This window comes from Ranitomeya variabilis, chromosome 4 (assembly GCF_051348905.1).
Source record: "Ranitomeya variabilis isolate aRanVar5 chromosome 4, aRanVar5.hap1, whole genome shotgun sequence".
Classification (NCBI taxonomy): Eukaryota; Metazoa; Chordata; class Amphibia; order Anura; family Dendrobatidae; genus Ranitomeya; species Ranitomeya variabilis.
Window position 1 is genome coordinate 481,956,482 of NC_135235.1, and position 22,498 is coordinate 481,978,979.

Below are 22,498 nucleotides of genomic sequence, written 5' to 3' on the forward strand. Positions count from 1 at the left end.
ATCTCTTTTTCTGAGCTCCTCTCAGCTGATTTATGATCACAGACCACAATAAAGTTGAAAGTGCAGGGAAACAAAAAGCCAGGGGAAAAAAGCTTTAAGGAAATCTAATTGCAAAAACGATTTTTGTCCCGCAATACATGATTCTAAGTAAACAGAGGTGGACAACCCCTTGGATTAAAAAAGAGGGATTTTTGTGTACTCACCGTAAAATCCTTTTCTCCGAGCCAATCATTGGGGGACACAGACCGTGGGTGTTATGCTGCTTGCCACTAGGAGGACACTAAGTGATACAAAGAAAGTTAGCTCCTCCCCTGCAGTATACACCCTCCTGCTGGCCCTCAGCTAACCAGTTCGGTGTAAAAAGCAGTAGGAGATCAGTAACAACATATTAGCTTACAGCATGTCATATCATATATGAGAGTATAGCATACCGGATTATAAAAAAAAACAAGCATAAGCCAATACCAGGGTGGGAGCTGTGTCCCCCAATGATTGGCTCGGAGAAAAGGATTTTACGGTGAGTACACAAAAATCCCTCTTTCTCCTACGCCTCATTGGGGGACAGACCGTGGGACGTACCAAAGCAGTCCCTGGGTGGGGACAACGTCAGATCAGGCCCTGTGTAACTGCTACTTACAAGTGCGCCACCGCGGCCTGCAGAGTCCGCCTGCTTCAAGAATGCATGCGGACTGGACGAATCCGCAAGCTTGCAGGCGTGTCTTGTCGACGCCTGGTGCCTAGAACCCACGATAGACAGGGAGATAGGCTGTCATCTAACACGGAAGGACTCCTGGATGGAGAAAAGAATACACCAGGCTAAATGGCCGATGAAGACGGCCAAACCCTTCCTGTAAACGTCAGGAAGCCTTCCTCTTACCGTTAGGAAACCCAAGATACAGTGTCCAACCTTGGGAGGGACGCCGTTCTCAAGACGTACCTACTCAAAGCACTCGCTTCGTTCGGAATATAGGGAACCCATTCCATTTTGTGGACTGGTGCCAAAAGAGATGAGGGAAGAACTATGCCCTCATGACAGTAGTGATACAATACCACCTTGCCTTGAAGGAAATAAGGGAAAAAGGTCTGAAAAGACCCGTTAGCCCCGAAGACTCGTCAGGATGAGGATATCGCCGAGAAAAAAAGGGGGGCGACCTTCCCTAATAGAATAGATCCCAATGATCTAACGGTATGCAATAGGGAAGAACTACATGTGAAAACATCCTGCGAGGTGGTCCCTACTTGCAGTTTTGTTGCAGAAAGACAGAAAGCTATCAGCTCCGCAAGCGAACTGACGTGGTCAGTGCGGATTTTCGAGGATCACTGGGGCCCTTTCTGCTTCTGAAAAAACTCTCGGAAGTGGAAACTGGTACCACGGAAGAACCAGAGCATGCAGTGCGATGGCTCTTGGATCTCGAGGCCGAACAACAAACTCGAGTACACAGGCGATCAGTCAGGACGCCATCCGAACTACAACTGTAGAGCTCCAGTGAAGGCGGGTCTGATGGAAGAACTTCCAGGTGAAGTTCACACTCACTTGAGGTGAAACCCTGACAGCTAAATATGTTCGCAGCCCAGAGTTCTACTCCTGGGACATGTACTGCCAAGATCCCCGAGTGATGGATCTCGGCCCATGTGAGGTACCTTGGCCAAGGCGATTGAACGTGGGTACTCGCTAGATGATTGACTTATGACACAGCCGTGGCGCTGTCCAATTGAAATCGGCTGGGTTGACCCGCCATAAGGTAGTGGATCGACTATAGGACTACCTTTGAGATCTCCAGAGCAATGATCGGGAGAAGAGGCCTGGCAGTGGAAGTTACTAGTAACCATGGAACCGGGAGAAAAAACCCCGGATGAAGAAAGAGCTCAGAGACTATCGTCTGAAAGGCTGCTTGACTTGCTGAAAAAACTAACGGAGCGAAGGAAACTGCTTCCATTGTCGTCTCCGTTGTTTTTTTTTTGTTTTTTTTTAAGAAACCTCCCAGCAAATCGAATGAAATGAGGGGATGAGTGAGCAAGAGCGCGAGCTCCCTGTTGAAAAACCATGACCTTGTCTGGAGGGAAATTCACCACCCTTCTGGAAGAATACCGGATCATCCTCAAAAAGGATATCTGCTGGGCTGGAAATGAGAAGTTGTCTAAGTCTAGCTTCCAGTCCAGGTGAGAGGATATCACAAGTGATATAGACGACTCAGCGTAGTCCTGCAAGGGCGTGTAAACAGTCGGCCAAACAGGGCAGAACGGCCACGCCTCTAGGTGCAAGATGACAGCCGCCATGACCCTTGCGAACACTCTGGGTGCGGTAGCAAGGCCGAAGGACAAGGTCGTGACTTAAATGCTGTTCACGAATGGAAAAGCAAAGGAATTTTGAAGAGGTTAGGCATCCCGAATGTCGATGGATGCCAGAGACTGCACCTTTTTTGTTGAAGTAATAGCTGAGCGGAGGAACTCCATTCGAAGAAGAAGAACCTTGTGAAAAAGTTGTTAGAAGTTTGAGGTCCGGGATCGGACCTACTTCTCGATCCCTTTTTAGGAACCAAGATCCCTTAGATCTAGACTGTCCTGGACAACCCTTTCACTGTTGGTCGGGGCTGTAGGAACGTACGATCCTTGGTTAGTCTCCCGCTGAAAAATTTGATTGACCAGCTAAACTGTCTTCAGGAAAGGGGTACTGGTGTGATCAAGGTAGTTAAGGTCTCCAGGCAGGAGACCGTTGCTCTAGCAATCCATGCGGCGGCTAGGGAGGGTAGAGGACTGGACCCGTAGCCGCAAAACGGAACAAACCAGATTTGCTATTCGACAGAGCGTGGCATTTTTAATTGAGGACATATCGGGCAGGGATACTGGTAGGTAAACCACAGGAGATTGCACCCGGTTAATCTGCCGAGTGGCAGAATGCGCCGCTGCTCCAGCAGGTCATAGAGTTAAAAAATTAGGACCCTCGATCCACCATCCTCCTAACAGGGAAGTGGAGAGGGAACATTGGCCTTCTTGCATCTTCTGTTAAATAGTGGTGATGCAGAGGGGGGTGCTCAGACGCCCGAAAAAAGGGTGCCTCTGTACATCCACAGAGTTCAGGTCTCCGGGTGGACAGGACAGGTTGTCTGGCGTTAGACCTGGATGCAGAAAAAGGATACCTGGAAGCGACCTTCATGTGCCCGTCTGTTGATGGTGTGGGGAGACCGGCGCCCTTTAAAGTGCCTGTCGCCCTTAAAAATCAGACCAGGCATAGCGTCCCACGTAGAGGCTTCTATCCAGTGACTCGCATATCCGGACTGGATGGCAAAAGCTCTACGAGGGAGTTTAGACTGAGGGAACTAGTTACACTGGGATAAACTGGGATCAGCGGCAGAGGGCTCCTCATTTATGAACAGTTTCGGATTGGTCATGTGCCTTTAAGACCAGGGAATACTGGTCGTGTGCCTTTAAGACCAGGGAATACTGGTCGTGTGTCTTTAAGACCAGGGAATACTGGTCGTGTGCCTTTAAGACCAGGGAATACTGGTCGTGTGCCTTTAAGACCAGGGAATCCTGGTCGTGTGCCTTTAAGACCAGGGAATACTGGTCGTGTGCCTTTAAGACCAGGGAATCCTGGTCGTGTGCCTTTAAGACCAGGGAATACTGGTCGTGTGCCTTTAAGACCAGGGGATACTTACTGGTCACGTGTCTTTAAGACCCTGAAATTCTGGTCACGCGTCTTTAAGACCAGGGAATACTGGTCACGCGCCTTTAAGACCAGGGAATACTGGTCACGTGCCTTTAAGACCAGGGAATACTGGTCATGTCCCTTAAGACCAGGGAATACTGGTCATGTCCCTTAAGACCAGGGAATACTGGTCATGTCCCTTAAGACCAGGGAATACTGGTCATGTCCCTTAAGACCAGGGAATACTGGTCATGTCCCTTAAGACCAGGGAATACTGGTCATGTCCTTTAAGACCAGGGAATACTGGTCACGTGCCTTTAAGACCAGAGAATACTGGTCGTGTGACTTTATACTGGTCGTGCGGGTTTAGGTAAAATCTCGCAGCGAGCGAGAAGCGCCAATTCCGGGGGCGGAGCCACAGACACGACGTGGGCGGAGCCTCGAGACTTCCATGAATAGGCCCAAGCCGGGGCGTAAATTTCTGCAGCCGGCGCCAGCGTAGAAGTTAGGGGTGGTCACCCGTTGCTCGAGAAAATCGAGCGCTTCCGTGCCAGGCGAAAAACGCCAGGAAAAAAAATTCAGAGCCGCCTTAAGGCGCCACAGTCTGTGGTGCGGCCTACACATCGGCCGAAGCCAGGAGCTAAATTTTGTAGCCAGCTGGAGCGTTACCTCAGGGAGGTGGGCCACAGGGAAGCCTGAGACTGCCTGTGAATATGCCGCTGCAGAAGCCCATCGCTGGCAGGATCCACTTACCAACGGTGCGCGTCCCGGCATGGAGCCGCCGCGGATGTCGGGTATTGCAGCGTGGACGGTGCAGGGATAGAGGGATAAACCTCAATCCATCATCCCTTTGTTAGGGAGGTGGGGAGGAACCATCCGCCTCCTTGTGCCATCCGCTTTCACAGTGGTGGGACAGTGGGGGCTGCCCGGACCATGGAGAGGGGCTTCTGTACATCCACGAAGTTCAGCCCATCGGGACCGTGAAGGCACCTTCGCCCCTGAAGGGGATTTCAACTGCAGCCTAGTCCGGCTGGAAAAGCCAGGGGACTAAATTTATGGAGCCTGCCGGTGGAGCGCGTCGGCGGGCCGCGCGCCGAATGATTGCCGCTGGCATACCGGCCAGTGGCACCCCCAGGACCGCATCTTCCACGCAGGCAGCGTGAGGAAGAATGGCCCCCGAGATCTGCAGGGCGCCTCTCGTCCCAGACGAGAAGCGCCGATATAGGGGGCGGGGTTACGGCCGTGGGAGGGATCTGCCCACTGCGGCCTACTCCAGCTGAAAAGCCGGGGACTAAATTTCCAGCCTGCCTGGGGATGCACGGCGGCCGCAACGGAGCGACGCTAACCGCCGCAGATCCCGACCGCCGGCGCCTCTCCCCAGGGGCTCTGCCGCAAGTACCGCCGGCGCCTACCCCATAGAGGCCACTGCGGCCTACTCCGGCTGAAAAGCCGGGGACTAAATTTCCGGCCTGCCCGGCGGTGCGGTGGCGCGGCCGCAAAGCGATCCGGAGCGCAGGAGGGGAAACTCCTGATGTACTCACAGTCCGGTAATGCAGGTCCCCTTGTCCCTGCGCGCTCCATCCTCATCCTTCTGTAATCCCTTTGGGCTCTGCCGCAAGTATGCAACGCCATGTGATGTGGGCCTTGTATGTCGGGCCACCGGAGAGGAACATTAGAGCAGGCTCTATGTGCTCGCCGTCTTGCAGGGGGAAGGGAGATCGGGACCAAAGATGGAAACCCGTCGCCCCAGTAAAAATTGGCGTGCTCCCGCGTCGCAGGAGAGGGACGGGGAGGTATACTCGCCGTGCTCGCCTGTTGCTGGTTCGGGGGAGAGCGGGTCCTATAAAAAAGGATCCGTCGCCCCCTTCACTCCGTTGAATAAAAAATAAAAATTTACGGAAAAATAAAAATTAAAATAAGAAAGTTGGGGTCTGAAAACAGACCCAAGTGCCTCCTACAGACACTAAGCAAGAACTGGTTAGCTGAGGGCCAGCAGGAGGGTGTATACTGCAGGGGAGGAGATCACTTTCTTTGTATCACTTAGTGTCCTCCTAGTGGCAAGCAGCATAACACCCACGGTCTGTGTCCCCCAATGAGGCGTAGGAGAAAATTCACAGGGCTCATGAATCCATATGGGTTACTCATATATAGACATGGAATCTATAGGGGCAAAGAGTGTGACCCGGGAAATAGAACTACATATTGCTCTGCGTAGATCAAATATGGTTGCTGAGCTGAAGGGTTGCTGTAAATATAGGAAGGCATATTCATCACATAAAGGTACCTTTTTCACACCCAAGATGTCTTCTATGAGAGTGGCGGTTTGCAGGAAGGTCTTCTTGTTGGTCATGAGTGTGAACAGGAAAAGCACAAAGTCGTTCCGTTCTGCCAGACGCTTGGTGACGCCTTCTGTCTATGGAAGTCCCAACACCAGCAAGAGTTAGGAAGAAAAGGCACACAACCTTTAACTTCACAAACAATACATAATCAATAGCGGACTTTAGCTTGGCGCTACAAACGTATCAGTACCACACAGAGCGCCAAGAAAAATCTAAAAAGGGAACCTGACCGCTTCCCCAGGCCCCCAAACCACTGTTGCGCAACTCCCACCCAAAGGTGCATGACAACTAGAGGCTCAATAGTAAGCAACACCCCCACGACCAGTCAGCCGTTAGGCTATGTTCACATTAGGCGCTTTTTTTAATGCAAATTTTCAGCTGCTTTACAGTACCAGCAAAGTCTATGAGATCTCAGAAATCTCATGCACACACATTGGTTTTTTGACATCAGTATTTTGGGCTTTGCTTATTTTTTTTGCACAATAGAGCAAGTCACTTCTTTCAGCGTTTTCCACCCATTGAAAGCAATAGGTGATGAAAAACCGCTGAAAATCCACAGCAAAAAAATGCAGGTATCAGGTTTTGCGGCATTTTTTGTGCCAAAACCAATTAAATAAAATTAGATATTTTTTTTTGCACTAAACTTTATGAGCATGCGCAGGAAACAAATGTAACATGACAAAAAAAAAAAAATTTGTCGTAAAAAAAAAATAAAAAAAATAAAAAGCACCAAAAACGCAGTTTTTTCTTGACAAGAGATTAGATTTTGCTGCATAAAAACAAACAAACCCCCCCCAAAAAAAAACTGCTTTGTGTTACATAGTTACATAGTTATTAAGGTTGAAGGAAGACTGTAAGTCCATCTAGTTCAACCCATAGCCTAACCTAACATGCCCTAACATTGTTGTGTGTTAACAGCCTTAATTAGCATATCAACACCACAATATAAAATTGTGTTTTGTTTTTTTTGTACCGTATGCGGTAATCTATGAGAAGATGAAATGGCTAGGCAGAGAGAGTATAATGATAGATATATTGTGGCGGTTTAGGGGCCCGGGGAAGCGGCTGCCATATATACTATTGTAAAACAGTAAGGTGCTACATTTTAATTATGTCTAAACCTGAGGCATCTCTGGTTACACCGGAAGAAGAGTTGTCTCGGCCACATATAAAATACACAAACCCTAACGAAAGCTGATGAGCAAAAGATAAAAAAAAGGTCTGTATAATTTTTGTGATATCCACCACCACAGAAAATCCAAGACGTCCTCACATAATAATCCTAACTAAGCCCATTTGCAGACTCTTTTAAAAGGGAGCGTGTCACAATTTCTCTCTTTTTTTTTTTATATTTTAAATTCACTCTCACTTTGACTCCATTTTTATTTGCTGGTGTGTAAGTTTCAGAGCACGACACCTACACATAGCTAATACAGCAGCCCCAGGTCATAGAAGACCGTGGTCGATGTCTGCCAACCTCCATCTCCTGTACTGTGGCTGCCTCAGTTGTGAGCTTGGATGCCCACTGGCACGCTCAGATCACAGCTGTAGCCTGGCACCATTTTACTGTAGCCCAGCACTCAGCGGACTGTATATCACATGATAGGATTAGAGCAGTCACGATAACACATGATACACAGCTCAGAGGACCATTACTGCTGTGTTCGTGCCCAGACCTGGTGAGGGCTTACTGGTAATTAATTACTGTGATCCGAGTGCCGCAACGATAGGATTGCTCAGCTCACATCACAGTAAAGTGTCCTTTGAACAGTCTGTCTAATCCTAACATTTGAGAGATACTGTCCGTTCAGCTCAGATCTCTGTAAAGACCAAAGACTAGCAAAGTGCTGACTAACTTTGAATCTAGTATCTGTACATCGAGCCTACTGTATACACATCATTATCCCCTGAGGAAGCAAGACCATCACACATGAAAAGTGCATTTGGGCTCTTTGTATCTCCGGTAACCTGGCTAGCTGCATTATATGATGGGTATGAGTGTTTTCTCAGCTATACATATATATGAATTGGGACACTATGGGAATGTAACCATCACTGTGCCTTTTATTTTGAACTTGCATATTCCCTAAGTGCTGCTTTTTTGATAAAAAGTGTGCTACTGATTGGCCAATTTGGTTAATACTTCATGATCACATGTATTTGTTTGCCATTTACAAGCCACTAATTATATTTCTTTGACCACTGTGTATTACTAGATATTTGATACCTCTCTATATACCTCTCTCACCCTGTACATATTGCTTTGTTGCCAGTGTGCTGGTTCTTTGTCACCTTACATATATCCTTAATTATTGCATGTAATTTTATGTATTTTTCAACAAAATTCAAGTGTTTTTAGCCAAAAAAATTCCATTCTTTTTATGATAATCAACTTATTTGGAATGGCTGACTGGCCTTTAGTGCTACTGTTCGGATTTTATTGCCTATTTCTGTAACTGAATATGTACCCAGTGAAATTAATACCGTTTTGTATACAGATCACATAGGAGACAGAGACTGCTGTATACACTTGACATGGGGGACTCCACCACCTCCTCACCTCGCCCCCTGTCTGTCAGTGTTCCCCAAGGATCAGTCCTAGGGCCCCTGCTCTTCACCATCTACACCTTCGGCCTGGGACAGCTCACAGAATCCCATGGTATGCAGTATCATCTCTATGCCAATGACACGCAGATCTACCTATCTGGACCCAACCTCACCACCTCCTTACTGACCAAAATCCCACAATGTCTGTCTGCTATTTGAGCTTTCTTTTCTGCTCGCTTTCGAAAACTGAACATGGACAAAACAGAATGCATCATCTTTCCCCCATCTCACTCTACCCCTTCACCAAACCTATACATCAATGTCAATGGCTGCTCACTTTCCCCAGTCCCACACGCCCGGTGCCTCAGGGTGATCCTCGACTCTGCCCTCTCTTTCAAGCCACATATCCAAGCCCTTGCCTTCTCCTGCCGACTCAAACTCAAAAATATTTCCCGATCCGTGCATTCCTTGTATGAAACCACAAAAACGCTAGTGCACGCCCTTATCTCCTGCCTCGATTACTGCAGCCTCCTACTTTCTGGCACCACTCCAATCCATCCTACACTCTGCTGCCCGACTAATCCACCCGTCTCCCCGTTATTCCACAGCCTCTCCTCTCTGCCAAGCCCTTCACTGGCTTCCTATTGTCCAGAGGCTCCAGTTCAAAACCCTTACCATGACATACAAAGCCATCCACAACCTGTCTCCTCCATACACCTGTGACTGTCTCCCAGGACTTACGTGCACGCAACGTCTGATCCTCACAAGATCTCCTTCTCTACTCCCCTCTTATCTCTTCTTCCCCCAACCGCATACAAGACTTCTCCCGTGCTTCCTCCAGACTCTGGAACGCTCTATCCCAACACATCAGACTCTTGCCTACCACAGAAACCTTCAAACCTGAAGACCCACCTCTTCCGACAAGTCTACAAAATGCAGTGATCCTTAGTCTGCTGAACCGCTGCACGACCAGCTCTACCCTCTCCTAGTGTATCCTCACCCATCCCCTGTAGACTGAGCCCTCACGGGCAGGGTCCTCTCTCCTTCTGTACTTGTGTGTGCCTTGTATTGCTCATGTTTATTGTGCTTGTCTATATTTGCCCCTTCTCACATGTAAAGCACCATGGAATAAATGGCGCTATATGAATGTATAATATAATATTATTATTAATAATAAAAGGGACACAGACTGCTGTATACACATTGCATAAGATACACAGAGACTGTTGTATACATCACATAAGCTTAGTGATCATCAACTCCAGCAAGTTGATCCCTTTATGACTCCAAGGCGACGCTCTAGCAGTGAGAAATCGTATTTTGAAGTCCTGTATGTGTGTGTCAGGAAGTGAAATGGGGAAGGACAATGCCCTTCTGGCTCATCAGCCTCATGCTGTATTCCCAGTCATGAATCTAAGCAAAAGATCTCTCAACCAGTGGGAAATGGTGGTAGGCGGGGAATACAGTGTGAGGCTGAGAAGCTAGGAGGTACATCGATTTGCCCCAATGCTCTTCCAGACACGATTATACAGAACACAACAAGGCAATTTTTCCCTGCTAAAGGAGCAGCGCCCTGGGGATCATAAAAAAAATCATCTTGCTTAAGTTTTAAACCCTACACAGAAATATAAATGGTTTGAGTGTGTAGAAGTTACTGACAGGTTCCCTTTAAAAATAAGCATATAATAGCATATAAGCATATATGCCTAGCATCCAGTAAATGTCAGAAAGGGTTCTTACACATATGCAGGTGTTGTACAGGATGCTCAAGCAGTCCTTTATCAACTCATCGCCAACTGGAATACAAGATGTACATTATACAGGCTGCAGATTATTGGTCAGACTATTATATAAGAAAACACGGCTAAGTGGTTCGTAAAAGGAAGCAAGATAGTATAAGTGAGATACAATAAGATGGAAGTAATATAAGAGTCTAATATTGGAGGGAAACAACTAATAAAGCAGCAGTAACAATTATATAGAAAACAGATAAGAGTTCTTTAACACAGTTTTTACATAACGCTTTCATTGTTGCAAATATTCTCCATTTAAGCTAGGCCTTCATGGTGGCACATCTCTACCAATGAAACCATGTAACCCAAGTCTTAAAGCAATACTACGGGGGGGGGGGGAAATAAAATTACTTATACCTGGTGCGTAGGTCCTTATATATATTAAAAAAAAAAAAAAAAAAAAAAAAAGAGATCATGTTGACAGTACTGCAGCTAATCCCTGGTGATGTAGATGACAAGACCTGCTCAGCTCAGTGACTGACTGCAGTGATTTTGACGTGATGTCAATGCTGCAACCATACAAAAAACACTGGGGTAGGAGTGGAGACACAGTATAGGCGAATTGATGAGCAAGTAAAGAATAATTTGAGGTTTTTTGTTTGTTTTTTTTACAGCGAATTTTACATTTAAAAGGAACCTGTCACCCCCAAAATCGATGATGAGGTAAGCTCACCGTCATCAGGGGCTTATCTACAGCATTCTGTAATACTGTAGATAAGCCCCCGATGTTACCTGAAAGAGGAGAAAAAGAGGTTAGAGAATACTCACCCAGGGGCAGTCCGCTGCGGTCCGGTCCGATGGGTGTCTCAGGTCCGCTCCGGCACCTCCTATCTTCATTCCATGACGTCCTCTTCTTGTCTTCACGCTGCGGCTCCGGCGCAGGCGTACTTTGTCTGCCCTGTTGAGGGGAGAGCTAAGTACTGCAGTGCGCAGGTGCCGGGCCTCTCTGACCTTTCCGGCGCCAGCGCATTGCAGTACTTTGCTCTGCCCTCAACAGGGCAGACAAAGTACGCCTGCGCCGGAGCCGCGGCGTGAAGACCAGACGAGGACGTCATGGAATGAAGATAGGAGGCGCTGTACCGGACCTGAGACGCCCATCGGAGCGGGACCGCCCCTGGGTGAGTATAATCTAATGTCTTTTTCTCATCTTTCAGGATACATCGGGGGCTTATCTACAGTATTCCAGAATGCTGTAGATAAGCCCCTGATAACGGTGAGCTTACCTCACCATCGATTTTGGGGGTGACAGGTTCCCTTTAAGAAAAGTGTATTTTTTATAGGGGCCAATTCCTTTAAAATGCTTATCCAGGACTAACATACTGATGTCCAATACTTAGGAGAGGTCGTTAATATCAAGATCCAATCCTCAGATCCGCTCAACTCCTATTGAGATGAATGTGATTCCAGCTGCAGCAGCCGGGATGAGGCACTACACAGCATATGGACCTGTGGTGTCTTGGCTCCGTATATTGTGTACTTCTGGGCGGCCATGGGACCTAATCCAACAGATCAGATGTCACACCCTTAATGTAATAATCCTAAGGATAGGTCATCGATATTTTAGCCTGGGAAGACCTCATGAACAGGGATTTCTCCTGAAGACAATCTAGCTTCTTTATCAAATAAAAAAAACATGTAAATCTTTATCACCAGGGAAAGCCATGGGCAGCCACACATTTTCCCTATATAGCTTCTTGTACGTAGTGGGGGACCCTAATGGAGCATATGGACAAGTCAGTTACAGCCCTTGGGAATCTACCATCTAAAATTCAGACAGTTTGTTTTAGGGTGGACTAGATCTAGAATTCACAAACTATAAAAAATATTGTTTTTTTACAAGCCATAAAACAGGGCAGCCCCATAACACAAACCAAATATAATGGGGCCGTCATGCTTCAACAGATGTGTGAGAAGTCACGACATTGTAGACAATGAGTAACTCACTTTTATGTTTCTTCTTCTGAGGAAATAAGCTCGGCCGCATGAGTATCTCCACTAGAAGCTGCGGGAAAACACAGGATTGATGAGTGCACGTGTGGAAGGAACACGGCATCTTCCCATACACTGGTGATTTACTATATCCATACCATGTAACAATGAGGCGTCCTGCCCATAAAGCAGCCCCAGAGTCTTTATTGCCCCAGGGTCTGAATTGTTCTACTCTTGGCAATTGCGTTACATCCATATTTGCCACAATTTCATTTTTCAGCCAGACATGACCACTGGTAAACAGAAGACCCCCTTATTTATATGGAGCTGTACTATCTGTTAGGCCATGTTCACACGTTCAGTATTTCATATCAGTATTTTACCTCAGTATTTGTAAGCCAGAACCAGGAGTGGGTGATAATAGAGAAGTGGTGACGTGTTTCTATTAGGCGACATTCACATGTTCAGTATTTGGTCAGTTTTTTACCTCAGTATTTGTTAACTAAACCAGGAGTGGGTGATAATACAGAAGTGGTGACGTGTTTCTTTTATACTTTTCCTCTGATTGTTCCTCTCCTGGTTTTGGCTTACAAATACTGAGGTAAAATACTGACCAAATACTGAATGTGTGACCATGGCCTTACTACTCGACTGACTGCAGCTTTGCTTCCAGGAACCCAATGTAGACATTACATAGGGGAACATATGTCCAATATTAAACAGAGACTGCAGCTGGTAATGGGCAGTAGAGAAAAAGCCCAAGTGGTCAGCTGCTACTGCCAGGCAGGCAATGTAAGGGCTCAAATTCACTTCTGCAGGGAAAAGAAGAAATTAAGGGGAGATGCTCATAATCCATAGGTGAGAGGTGAGAATCGTACTGAGGAATTCTCATCTATTAACAAGATGCATTACAGACCATTTATTCAATATTGTTATTTATAGTGAATGTGAGAAACATATGGATGGCAATAAGCAGGGCTAGCACATATATTATTATTATTATTGTTATAGCGTCATTTATTCCATGGCGCTTTACATGTGAGGAGGGGTACACATAATAAAAAACAAGTACAATAATCTTAAACAATACAAGTCACAACTGGTACAGGAGGAGAGAGGACCCTGCCCGCGAAGGCTCACAATCTACAAGATATACTAATACATAAACAGTGTGCACAATTAATAGGCAAGTGAGGATTTTGAGCATAGTCATTTTTATGCAGATTTTCCAACCCCTCGCTGTATAACCTTGAATGCTTATTGGATGAAGCAGATCAGGTGATATGTATTTGTGCAATGAGGCCTAAGGACATAACACCCTTTATCAAGGTGTGCAGAATTATTAGGCCGCTTGTTTTCCTTAGGCAAGAAGGGGCCAAAAAAGAGATTTAACTGATTCTTAAAAGTCAGTAATTGTTATAAATCTTTAACTCTTGAAATTGCTAAGATATTGGGGTGAACACAGAACGACAAAAGTTTTGTTGCAAATAGTCAACAGTTGAAAAAACTGTTTTAAGAAAAATAGACACATTAACTGCCAAAGATTTCAGAAGAATCAAGGTGAAGTGACCAGGGAGCCATTATCCTCCGATGCTGTCACATTCCAGAACTGCAACCTCCCTGGAGCCCAAAAGTACAAGGTGTTCGGTGCTCAGAGACATGGCCGAGGTAAGGGAGGATGAAACCTGGCCACCACTGAACAAGACACAGAAAACTGGGCCAAGGAATAAGTGAGATAGCTATGATTCATACGAAAGACAGTGCTCCATCACATGCATCAGAGTCTACAGTGCTTGTTCATCCAGGAAAGTCTTTAAAGATGAAAGAATAATAACAAGGTCCTATTCTCAGCGGACCAAAACATTACTAGGAACTTCTGGGCCCTTCTAAAATGGGAAATTTACAATGAAGGAAAACCGTTCACCTCTCTGAACAGTGTCTGGGAGGCTGTGGTTGGTGTGGCCCTACCACTCCATGGATGGAAGGCTTATGGCCGTTATAGAAAAGATAGGTTGCTACATGGCTCACTGATATTTTTTTGGAAATGCCAGAAATTTATTTTTGTTCATTTTGAGTTGTTTAGCTATTATTCTCACTTTAAAAGATGGAGAAAAAAAACAACTGATATGGGAAAAGTTATATTTTTCAGTTAGTTGCCCAATAATTCTTTACATATAGATATTCTCGTAAAAAAGATGAAACCCCCACTTTAGTTTCTTAAATATTCAGAGTTACTAAACTTTTGGACTGACTGTCAGCACTGTAGCTGTTCAATAATAAAATGAATTATCCAAAATACAAATGTCCTAATAATTGTGCACACAGTGTATGATATGAAAGGTAACGTATCTTAGAAATGTAGTCCGGGTGTTTTCTCTATGTTGATCTTTACGTTATTTCCTCTGAACATACCATGAATGTTTTTATCAAGCATTGCATAACAGAATTCCTTGTTCAGCAACTGGGTACTTAGGGGAATTTGGAAATAAGATTACATAATGCTCCAGCCCTCTCCATTCATAGGAACAGAGTAGTGATGAGCGAGCGTGCTGGGATGAGGTGTTATCCGACCATACTTGGGCGCTAACCTAGTGACTTCGGCGTGCTCGAAAAATATGTTTGAGTCCCCGCGTCTCTCGGTTGTTCTACAGCTGCAATGCATGCAGGGATTACCTGTTTGTTAGGCAATCCCTGCATGAGTTGGGGCTGTCGAACAGCGGGGACTTGAACATATTTTTTGAGCACACAGAGGACACGGTTAGCGCCCAATGATGCTTGGGTAACACCCTATCTGAGCATGTTCGCTCATCACCAGAAAAATACATAACACACTATCTCACTGAAATCCAGAGAATTAGTATGAACTTAAATATAAGAGGGTATATTGCGTAAAAGTTTACCTATTGGCGGACATATTGGGTCACCAGTCAGTCTATGTAAATGTACGCTAGTATTCTTGGTAATTTGCACACTTCACACCCCAACTATAAGATGATAGGTGATAAGATATCACTTGTTTATGGGAAATCACAAGGAGGCCAACTAATTACTAGAATGGGGGTCTGAGGCATGCACCAGGCTACTCAAGTTTATGTCAATGGGGCTGATGGAAAACAGACCAGCACTTGACCGCCACTCCATTTACACTCTGATAGCATAGCTGCAGTGAAGAGGGGGCTCAGGGCTCTACTTCTAGTAATAAGGTGAGCCGCACATGTTCAGACATCTATCCCCTATCCTGTAGATAAGCCACTAATGTCCATTTTGTGAAAATCCTTTTTATGACAATGACATTTTGCATTGTACCCCAGCTAGTTAAAACACAACACGTGTGCAATATGCACAACAGGACATCACCCTTTACATGGCACATATGTAACCTACAACGCTATCAAATCTAATTACATCAATTAAACAATAAGGTGAACTTACATCAACTCCACCAAACAAATCAAAGGTGTAAGTATTGGGAAAGGGAAACTCCGGACCAGACACCTTTTCATCAGTCACAATTGCCATCGCTTCCTTGGAAAGTAAAGGAGAAATTTCCTGTGGGTTGGAAGAACAGGTGCGTCTTACAGAGTAGTTCTGTCATTCAACTTACAATGAAACAGATCTGGACTTATCAAAGGACATCATATTCTATATACAGATGTGACACGAATAAAAATGGCTGTGCCACACCAAAATTTGTCTTTTTTCTTTACTGCTCACTTATTCCACCATTACTGGAGAAGAAACAGGTGAAAAAACAGCCCTCCGCTTTGCCATGCTTACCTGCCAGAGCTGATGTGGGTCTGCTGGGACCCTCAAGCTATACTATACTGGCAGAGACTGGTGATAACTGTCCCCTATAGAAGCACGGCTGATGCTTCTGTTCGCTGCATAGCACTATGTAACCAGCAATAAACCATTTCAGTCTTTATCCCAGGGTCCCTGGCTGTGTCTAACAAAGACCTGCTCCTTCTGGATTACAAGAGCTTTAACCCAGCTCCATACATGTATAATGGCATGGGGTTAAAACCTGAAACCAAGCATTGTGCCGTGATTAATCATTATTGGGTTAAACAAGATTCCATATTATAATGGTCATATCAGAGTAGATGATAAATCTAAGTAATCTGCAAAGTAAGTATATATAAATTCATTAGTAAGAGAAGGATCATGTTTTGTAGTGTACAGTAATCATTAGACATCGGCTTTCATGATGGTGACTATACAGCTCTTTATTAGATGTGATACATAGTAAATTCTGTTCTCTAAGCTTCAGCACACTGCGTTCACAGAGACGTCTGTACCTTTAGAATGGCCTGGCACTGGGAGAGGTCACTGTTGGGGTGGCTGCCTTCATATAACTTGTGCAGAAATAGAGGAATACTGTTCCATTTGGCCTGTTTGTCTCTTTCTTTTAGTAGCTCCTCCGTAATCTACAAAGAATACAGAGTACATAAGATTGGGAGGTTACTTCACTCAGTACTGACTATTACAACTAAAACAACCCACTAAACACAATGATATATAGCACACAAAAAGAAACATCACATTTCAAGATCATCTGTCACCAGATTTTCACTGCATCTGAGCACAACAAAGTAGGGACAGAGACCCTGATTCCAGCACTGTGTCATTTACTAGCCTGTGATAAAATAATAATAATAATAATCTTTATTTTTATATAGCGCTAACATATTCCGCAGCGCTTTACAGTTTGCACACATTATCATCGCTGTCCCCGATGGGGCTCACAATCTACATTCCTTATCAGTATATCTTTGGAATGTGGGAGGAAACCGGAGAACCCGCAGGAAACCCATGCAAACACGGGGAGAACATACAAACTCCTTGCAGATGTTGTCCTTGGTTGGGGATTTGAACCCAGGACTCCAGCGCTGCAAGGCTGCGGTGCTAACCACTGAGCCACCGTGCCGCCCTAATCACTATTATCAACTACAGCTATTTTAGGCCTCTCAAAGAGGAGGTCAAGTTATGTAGACTTTGACACTCAAGATCTCTGTCTATCCCCACCACTGATAGGCAGCTTTCTGCCCTAATTTTAAGCTGCCTTCATACTTTAAAGCACCAATCCAGCATTTTTTTTTCTACTGCTGAAGCGGTGCTTTAAACATGAGCCCCTGCCTCCCGGTCATATACTTACTCACACTGTGGCATCTTCGCCGTTTTTCGGAGCCGGTCTGCTTCTGTGGCGCCATCTTGTGAGTGCAGCTTCTGACTGTCCAGATGTCAGAAGCTATGTCACAAGAGCTCAATGCAAGTCTATGAGAGCCAGAACGAGGCCCTCATAGACTTACGACCTCTGGCTCGTTCCATGAAACACTGGAGCAATCCGGCAGATCACATTCACAAAACTGCAGATGGACCGGAGTGGCAGCAAAAACAGGTGAAAACAGAGGAAGGTGAGTATCAGATGGGGCTGGGGACTTGGATTTTAACAACAAGCAATGAGAACAAATCAGACAAATTCACATAGATGGACACCACAAGAACATAACGATAGACAAGAAAGGGGGGCGGGGCGTGGGAATTGTGAATTAAAATCTAACTTTTATCGGTATAATCTAATCATTCTAATTTTTTTTTTTTAATAATAACCACACATCCAAATAGGATGTGTATTGGATCTTAGTGTGTGGACTATTATAACATAAGCACCACTAGATCCCGATCAGGTTTTTGGACTCCGAGATAATTGATTAAACAAAAGGTCTCAACCATTGTACCCAAAATTAAAGGATTTACTCACGTCTCACCAATAAAATTGAATTATATAACAGGACATGATTTAGACACACTGCCTCGTTATTGCATAATCCCTGTGTAACCTATAAATCAATATTCCATGAGTAAATACTCATTAAGCATGGGGCTGGTTATATTTCATACCCCTGTGGTATTTCAGAAAATAGAGACAGTATATCGCACCTTAACAGTGATATACACAGTCCAAGGACACCATAGTGCTGTATTCGAAATCCGTGCGTCCTCATGGTGCGGTTCAAAACCTGATCAGGATCGAGTAAATCTTAGTGGTGCTAATAATATAGTTCACGCATCAAGAGCCAATATACATCCTATTTGGATGGATGGTTAATGTTATTTTTTATAATTAGAATTATTAAAGTTATACCGCTAAAAGTTACATTTTAATTCACAACCCCCCTCCCCCCCTTTGGACTTGGATTTTAAGCACCACTCCAGAGGTGAAATAAGAAGAAAGCTGGAGTGGTGATTTAAGACACCAGACACTGAAATAACCAGAGCTGGATCAGCGCTTTCTCCCCACTGCTGCTCCCATCTCCGTGTTTTGGCTGCAGCGGTAAAGTCACAACGACAGCACATATCACCGCTGAAGCTAATCACGAATTCAGCGCTGGGGGTAGACGGCGCTAAACCCAGTGAGCCTGAGTATCTGCTTCATATAGTCTTAGAGCATTTGGGGGTACACTTTCCTGAAAGTGGAAAACTCCTTTAAGGGCATTTATGACTACTATGATATAGTGAACGCCGTGAGGTTATTTCTTTCCTTCTGGGATACGGACGATCAACGTTTTAATACTACACAAAATGCTGTGCCATTTGTCTAATGTTCTCATTCTTACCTTAATATATAGTTGTTTTTTTATTGGAATCACTCACTATACAGGGGAGTCTTTGCACATCTAACACCTAAACACCTGTCATTACTATTCTGGCACGTGCCACACGGATGACACACTGACATCGGTGTGCACGTGTGAGGGGAATATTGACGTCCGTGCTGCCGGAAAACAACATTATGTCTATTTGTGGGAGACAAAGAAGAACATGTGTGCAGCTCCATAGACTATAATAGAATTATAGAATGATAGAGTTGGAAGGGACCTCCCTGGTCGTGTCCATACCCCCTGCTCAATGCAGGATTCACTAAACCATCTCAGTCAGATGTCTGTCCAGTCTCTATTATTGAAGACTTCCATTGAAGGAGAACTCACCACCTCTCGTGGCAGCCTGTTCCACTCATTGATCAACCTCACTGTCTAAGTATTTTTCTACTATCTAATCTGTATCTTCCCCTTTGAGTTTCATTTTTTCTCGTGTTTCCATGTACTAATGAGAATAATGATGATGCCTTTACACGATGACATCCCTTGAGATATTTGTAGACAGCTATTAAGTCTCCTCTTAGCCTTCTTTTTTGGCAAGCTAAACATTCCCAGATCCTTTAACTGATTATAATGGGTATGCGTGTGTCAGCGTCGCCAGTACATGTGAAAACTGTCACCACACGTACTGCAAACATGGCCATATGAAGGTTACACCAAGTGGCTAGTACACCACTATAGAGCAATATTGCACATACTGATGAAACCACTGGCTAGATTTCCCTTACCAAGAACATAACATGGAGAGGGCTGCAGAATGTAGTATTTTGACGCATACCAACAATCCTGGGATATAAGTGAGTAAAATAAATATAAAATCTCCCGGGAGCTGATCACACTGCGAATAGCTTTAAAGCATCAAATCTGGAAGCAGCAGCCAGGATCATCTTTCCATCCAACCAACAGCAATGCCTCCACCGGAGAGCTCACCATTTCTGGTCTGCCACCCTACCTAGATTTTACAAGTCTCCCACACGCCATCATAAGGTATGTGCGCACAGGGTTCTTTGAAGCAGGTTCGCTCTGAAAAACACCTGAAGAAAGCAAAAACGCTTGAAAGACTTTTCCTGAGGTAAAACCATCTTGCTACTTATCTGTTCAGTCTTTCCAGCGTTTTTCTTGGGCTCTAAATTTAAGGCCGGGTGCATACAATCCGGACGTGGCAACACTTTGGACACAGCGCATATTCGCTGCGTCCAAAGAGCTGTCGTCTATTGAACACAAGTGAATCTGCATGTCACGGACCTTGAGAAAGACACTCTTATGTGTCGATACGCACGGGTCTAGCACCTACCTTGCCTGACTGCTTGCTTGCTTCATGGGGGGCGACTGCCATTTTAGGTTAGGGTGAAGTATTTGTCTCACCAGCATCATGGCCCCTCTGAGGTAATTCTTCCAGTGCCTCCCTTTAGCCTGATGGTTCATTTTCAGGTTATTGTGATTATGTCTTGTGATAAACTCTTTTCTATTGGATTGACGGTATTGATATTATGCTATTTTTGTGATAACAGCATGTATACATTCTATAACTCATATTAGGTTATATATATTTTTTCATTTGCATTTATCCAACATATATTAAGGGTTTAAAAAGGCGCTGAGTGCATTTGTTGCATGAAGCACTGTGGCATGGAGGTTTTTGAGTATTATACTCACCATTGTATGACCCATACCTCTTTGATTGCTGTCCAAAATGGGACTTTTCAATGTTTTTAATTTATTTGTATGTGGCTGCTTCCAATAAAAATATTTTTGTATTGTACTCTATTTGGTGATCCCTTCTTTGATGCATTTGCTTTTTTTCTTCTCCTTTGGTGACTACATGCCTTCAGGTACGGACTGGGGCTGAAATTCAGTCCTGGCATTTGGAATCACACAGGCCCACGCTGTCCCCGTCCCCATGAACAAGATGGGATATATTACTAATATTACCCTGGATGGAGGAAAGCAAGATTTCCCACAACACCAATATTTCTAATGATACCCGTGGCCTGTTCGGGTAAGTGACGGAGTCAGCAACTTTGTGCTCCATCACAACTCTTAACAGTATGGGGATCTTGTTAACAAAGTAGCAGACAAGGCAGCCCATGACCAGACAGGCTCTTCTGGCATTTGCCAGAATTGCCAGATGGGCAGTCCGGCCCTGCATGCCTTATATGCATTAGGTGATCCCAGTGAAATGACATTAGTTGATGGTGCCCGTTTACATATATTGTTCATTTGCGTTAAGCTCACAGTCAGAGCAGGATACTGAATTGCTATTTAAAAAAAAGGAGAATAAGAAATGTAACCCTTCCCCCACCTCCCCCCCAAAAAAACACACTAGAAATCTAATTTAGGAAACATTTATCACATTCTCAGTTTCAATTCTCCTATTCACAATACATAAAATGCCGCCTATCTTCTTAATAACCCTGAAGGAACAGACAGAAATCTTGTCCAGGAGCAGTAAGTTCTAACCAGACATCTTTAGTTTCGGGCTTGTGTATGCACATCTCATAATACAAGACGCTGACATGGCCGTGTGTCTGCACGCAGCGCTGTGTTTCCTGACACAACCAAGTCATTGGGAGGAAGCGTGTTGTCTGCCAGCTTTTGCACCCTACCACGAATAGTTATCAGCTATTGTCGGCTTTTGCACCCTACCACGAATAGTTATCAGCTATTGTCGGCTTTTGCACCCTACCACGGATAGTTATCAGCTATTGTCCACTTTTGCAGCTTACCACGGGTAGTTATCAGCTATTGTCCGCTTTTGCACCCTACCACGGGTAGTAATCAGCTATTGTCCACCTTTGCACCCTACCACGGATAGTTATCAGCTATTGTCCGCTTTTGCACCCTACCACGGATAGTTATCAGCTATTGTCCGCTTTTGCACCCTACCACGGATAGTTATCAGCTATTGTCCACTTTTGCAGCTTACCACGGGTAGTAATCAGCTATTGTCCGCTTTTCCACCCTACCACGGGTAGTAATCAGCTATTGTCGGCTGCTGCACCCTACCACGGGTAGTTATCAGCTATTGTCCACTTTTGCACCCTACTACGGGTAGTTATCAGCTATTGTCTGCTTTTGCATCCTACCACGGGCAGTTATTATTGATGAGCGAGTATACTCGTTGCTCGGGTGGTCTCTAGTATTTGTTAGCGCTCGGAGATTTAGTTTTCCTGGCCTCAGCTGCATGATTTGCGGCTGCTAGACAGCCTGAGTACATGTGGGGATTCCCTAACAAACAGGCATTCCTCACATGTACTCTGGCTGTCTAGCAGGTGTAAATCATGCAGCTGTGGCAACAAAAACTATATCCCCGAGCAATAACAAATACTCGGAGACCACCCGTGCATGCTCGGGAAAACCCGGGCAACGAGTATACTCGCTCATCACTAGTAGTTATCAGCTATTGTCAGCTTTTGCACACTACCCCGGGTAGTTATCAGCTATTGTTGGCTTTTACGCTCTACCATGGGTAGTTATCAGCTATTGTGGGGTGAATTCTTTACCATAGATTTACCTATTATTAGAACTTGCTCAAATAATTAATCTTGGGGTAGGGCTCAAAAGCTGCTAAATGGAGTAACACAA

At 45.0% G+C, this 22,498-nt stretch overlaps 1 protein-coding gene across 1 annotated transcript in view; it reads right to left on the bottom strand.

Moving 5' to 3' along the window:
• TRPC4AP (transient receptor potential cation channel subfamily C member 4 associated protein) overlaps positions 1-22,498 on the bottom strand; it is a 63,315-nt gene that overhangs the window by 38,438 nt on the left and 2,379 nt on the right. Inside the window, exons 2-6 of the mRNA XM_077251871.1 lie at positions 16,553-16,681; positions 15,687-15,803; positions 12,270-12,327; positions 10,273-10,328; positions 5,931-6,059 (exon numbers count right to left, since the gene is read on the bottom strand). Coding sequence (XP_077107986.1) covers positions 5,931-6,059; positions 10,273-10,328; positions 12,270-12,327; positions 15,687-15,803; positions 16,553-16,681 — 489 coding nt within the window. The remainder of the gene's footprint in view (positions 1-5,930; positions 6,060-10,272; positions 10,329-12,269; positions 12,328-15,686; positions 15,804-16,552; positions 16,682-22,498) is intronic.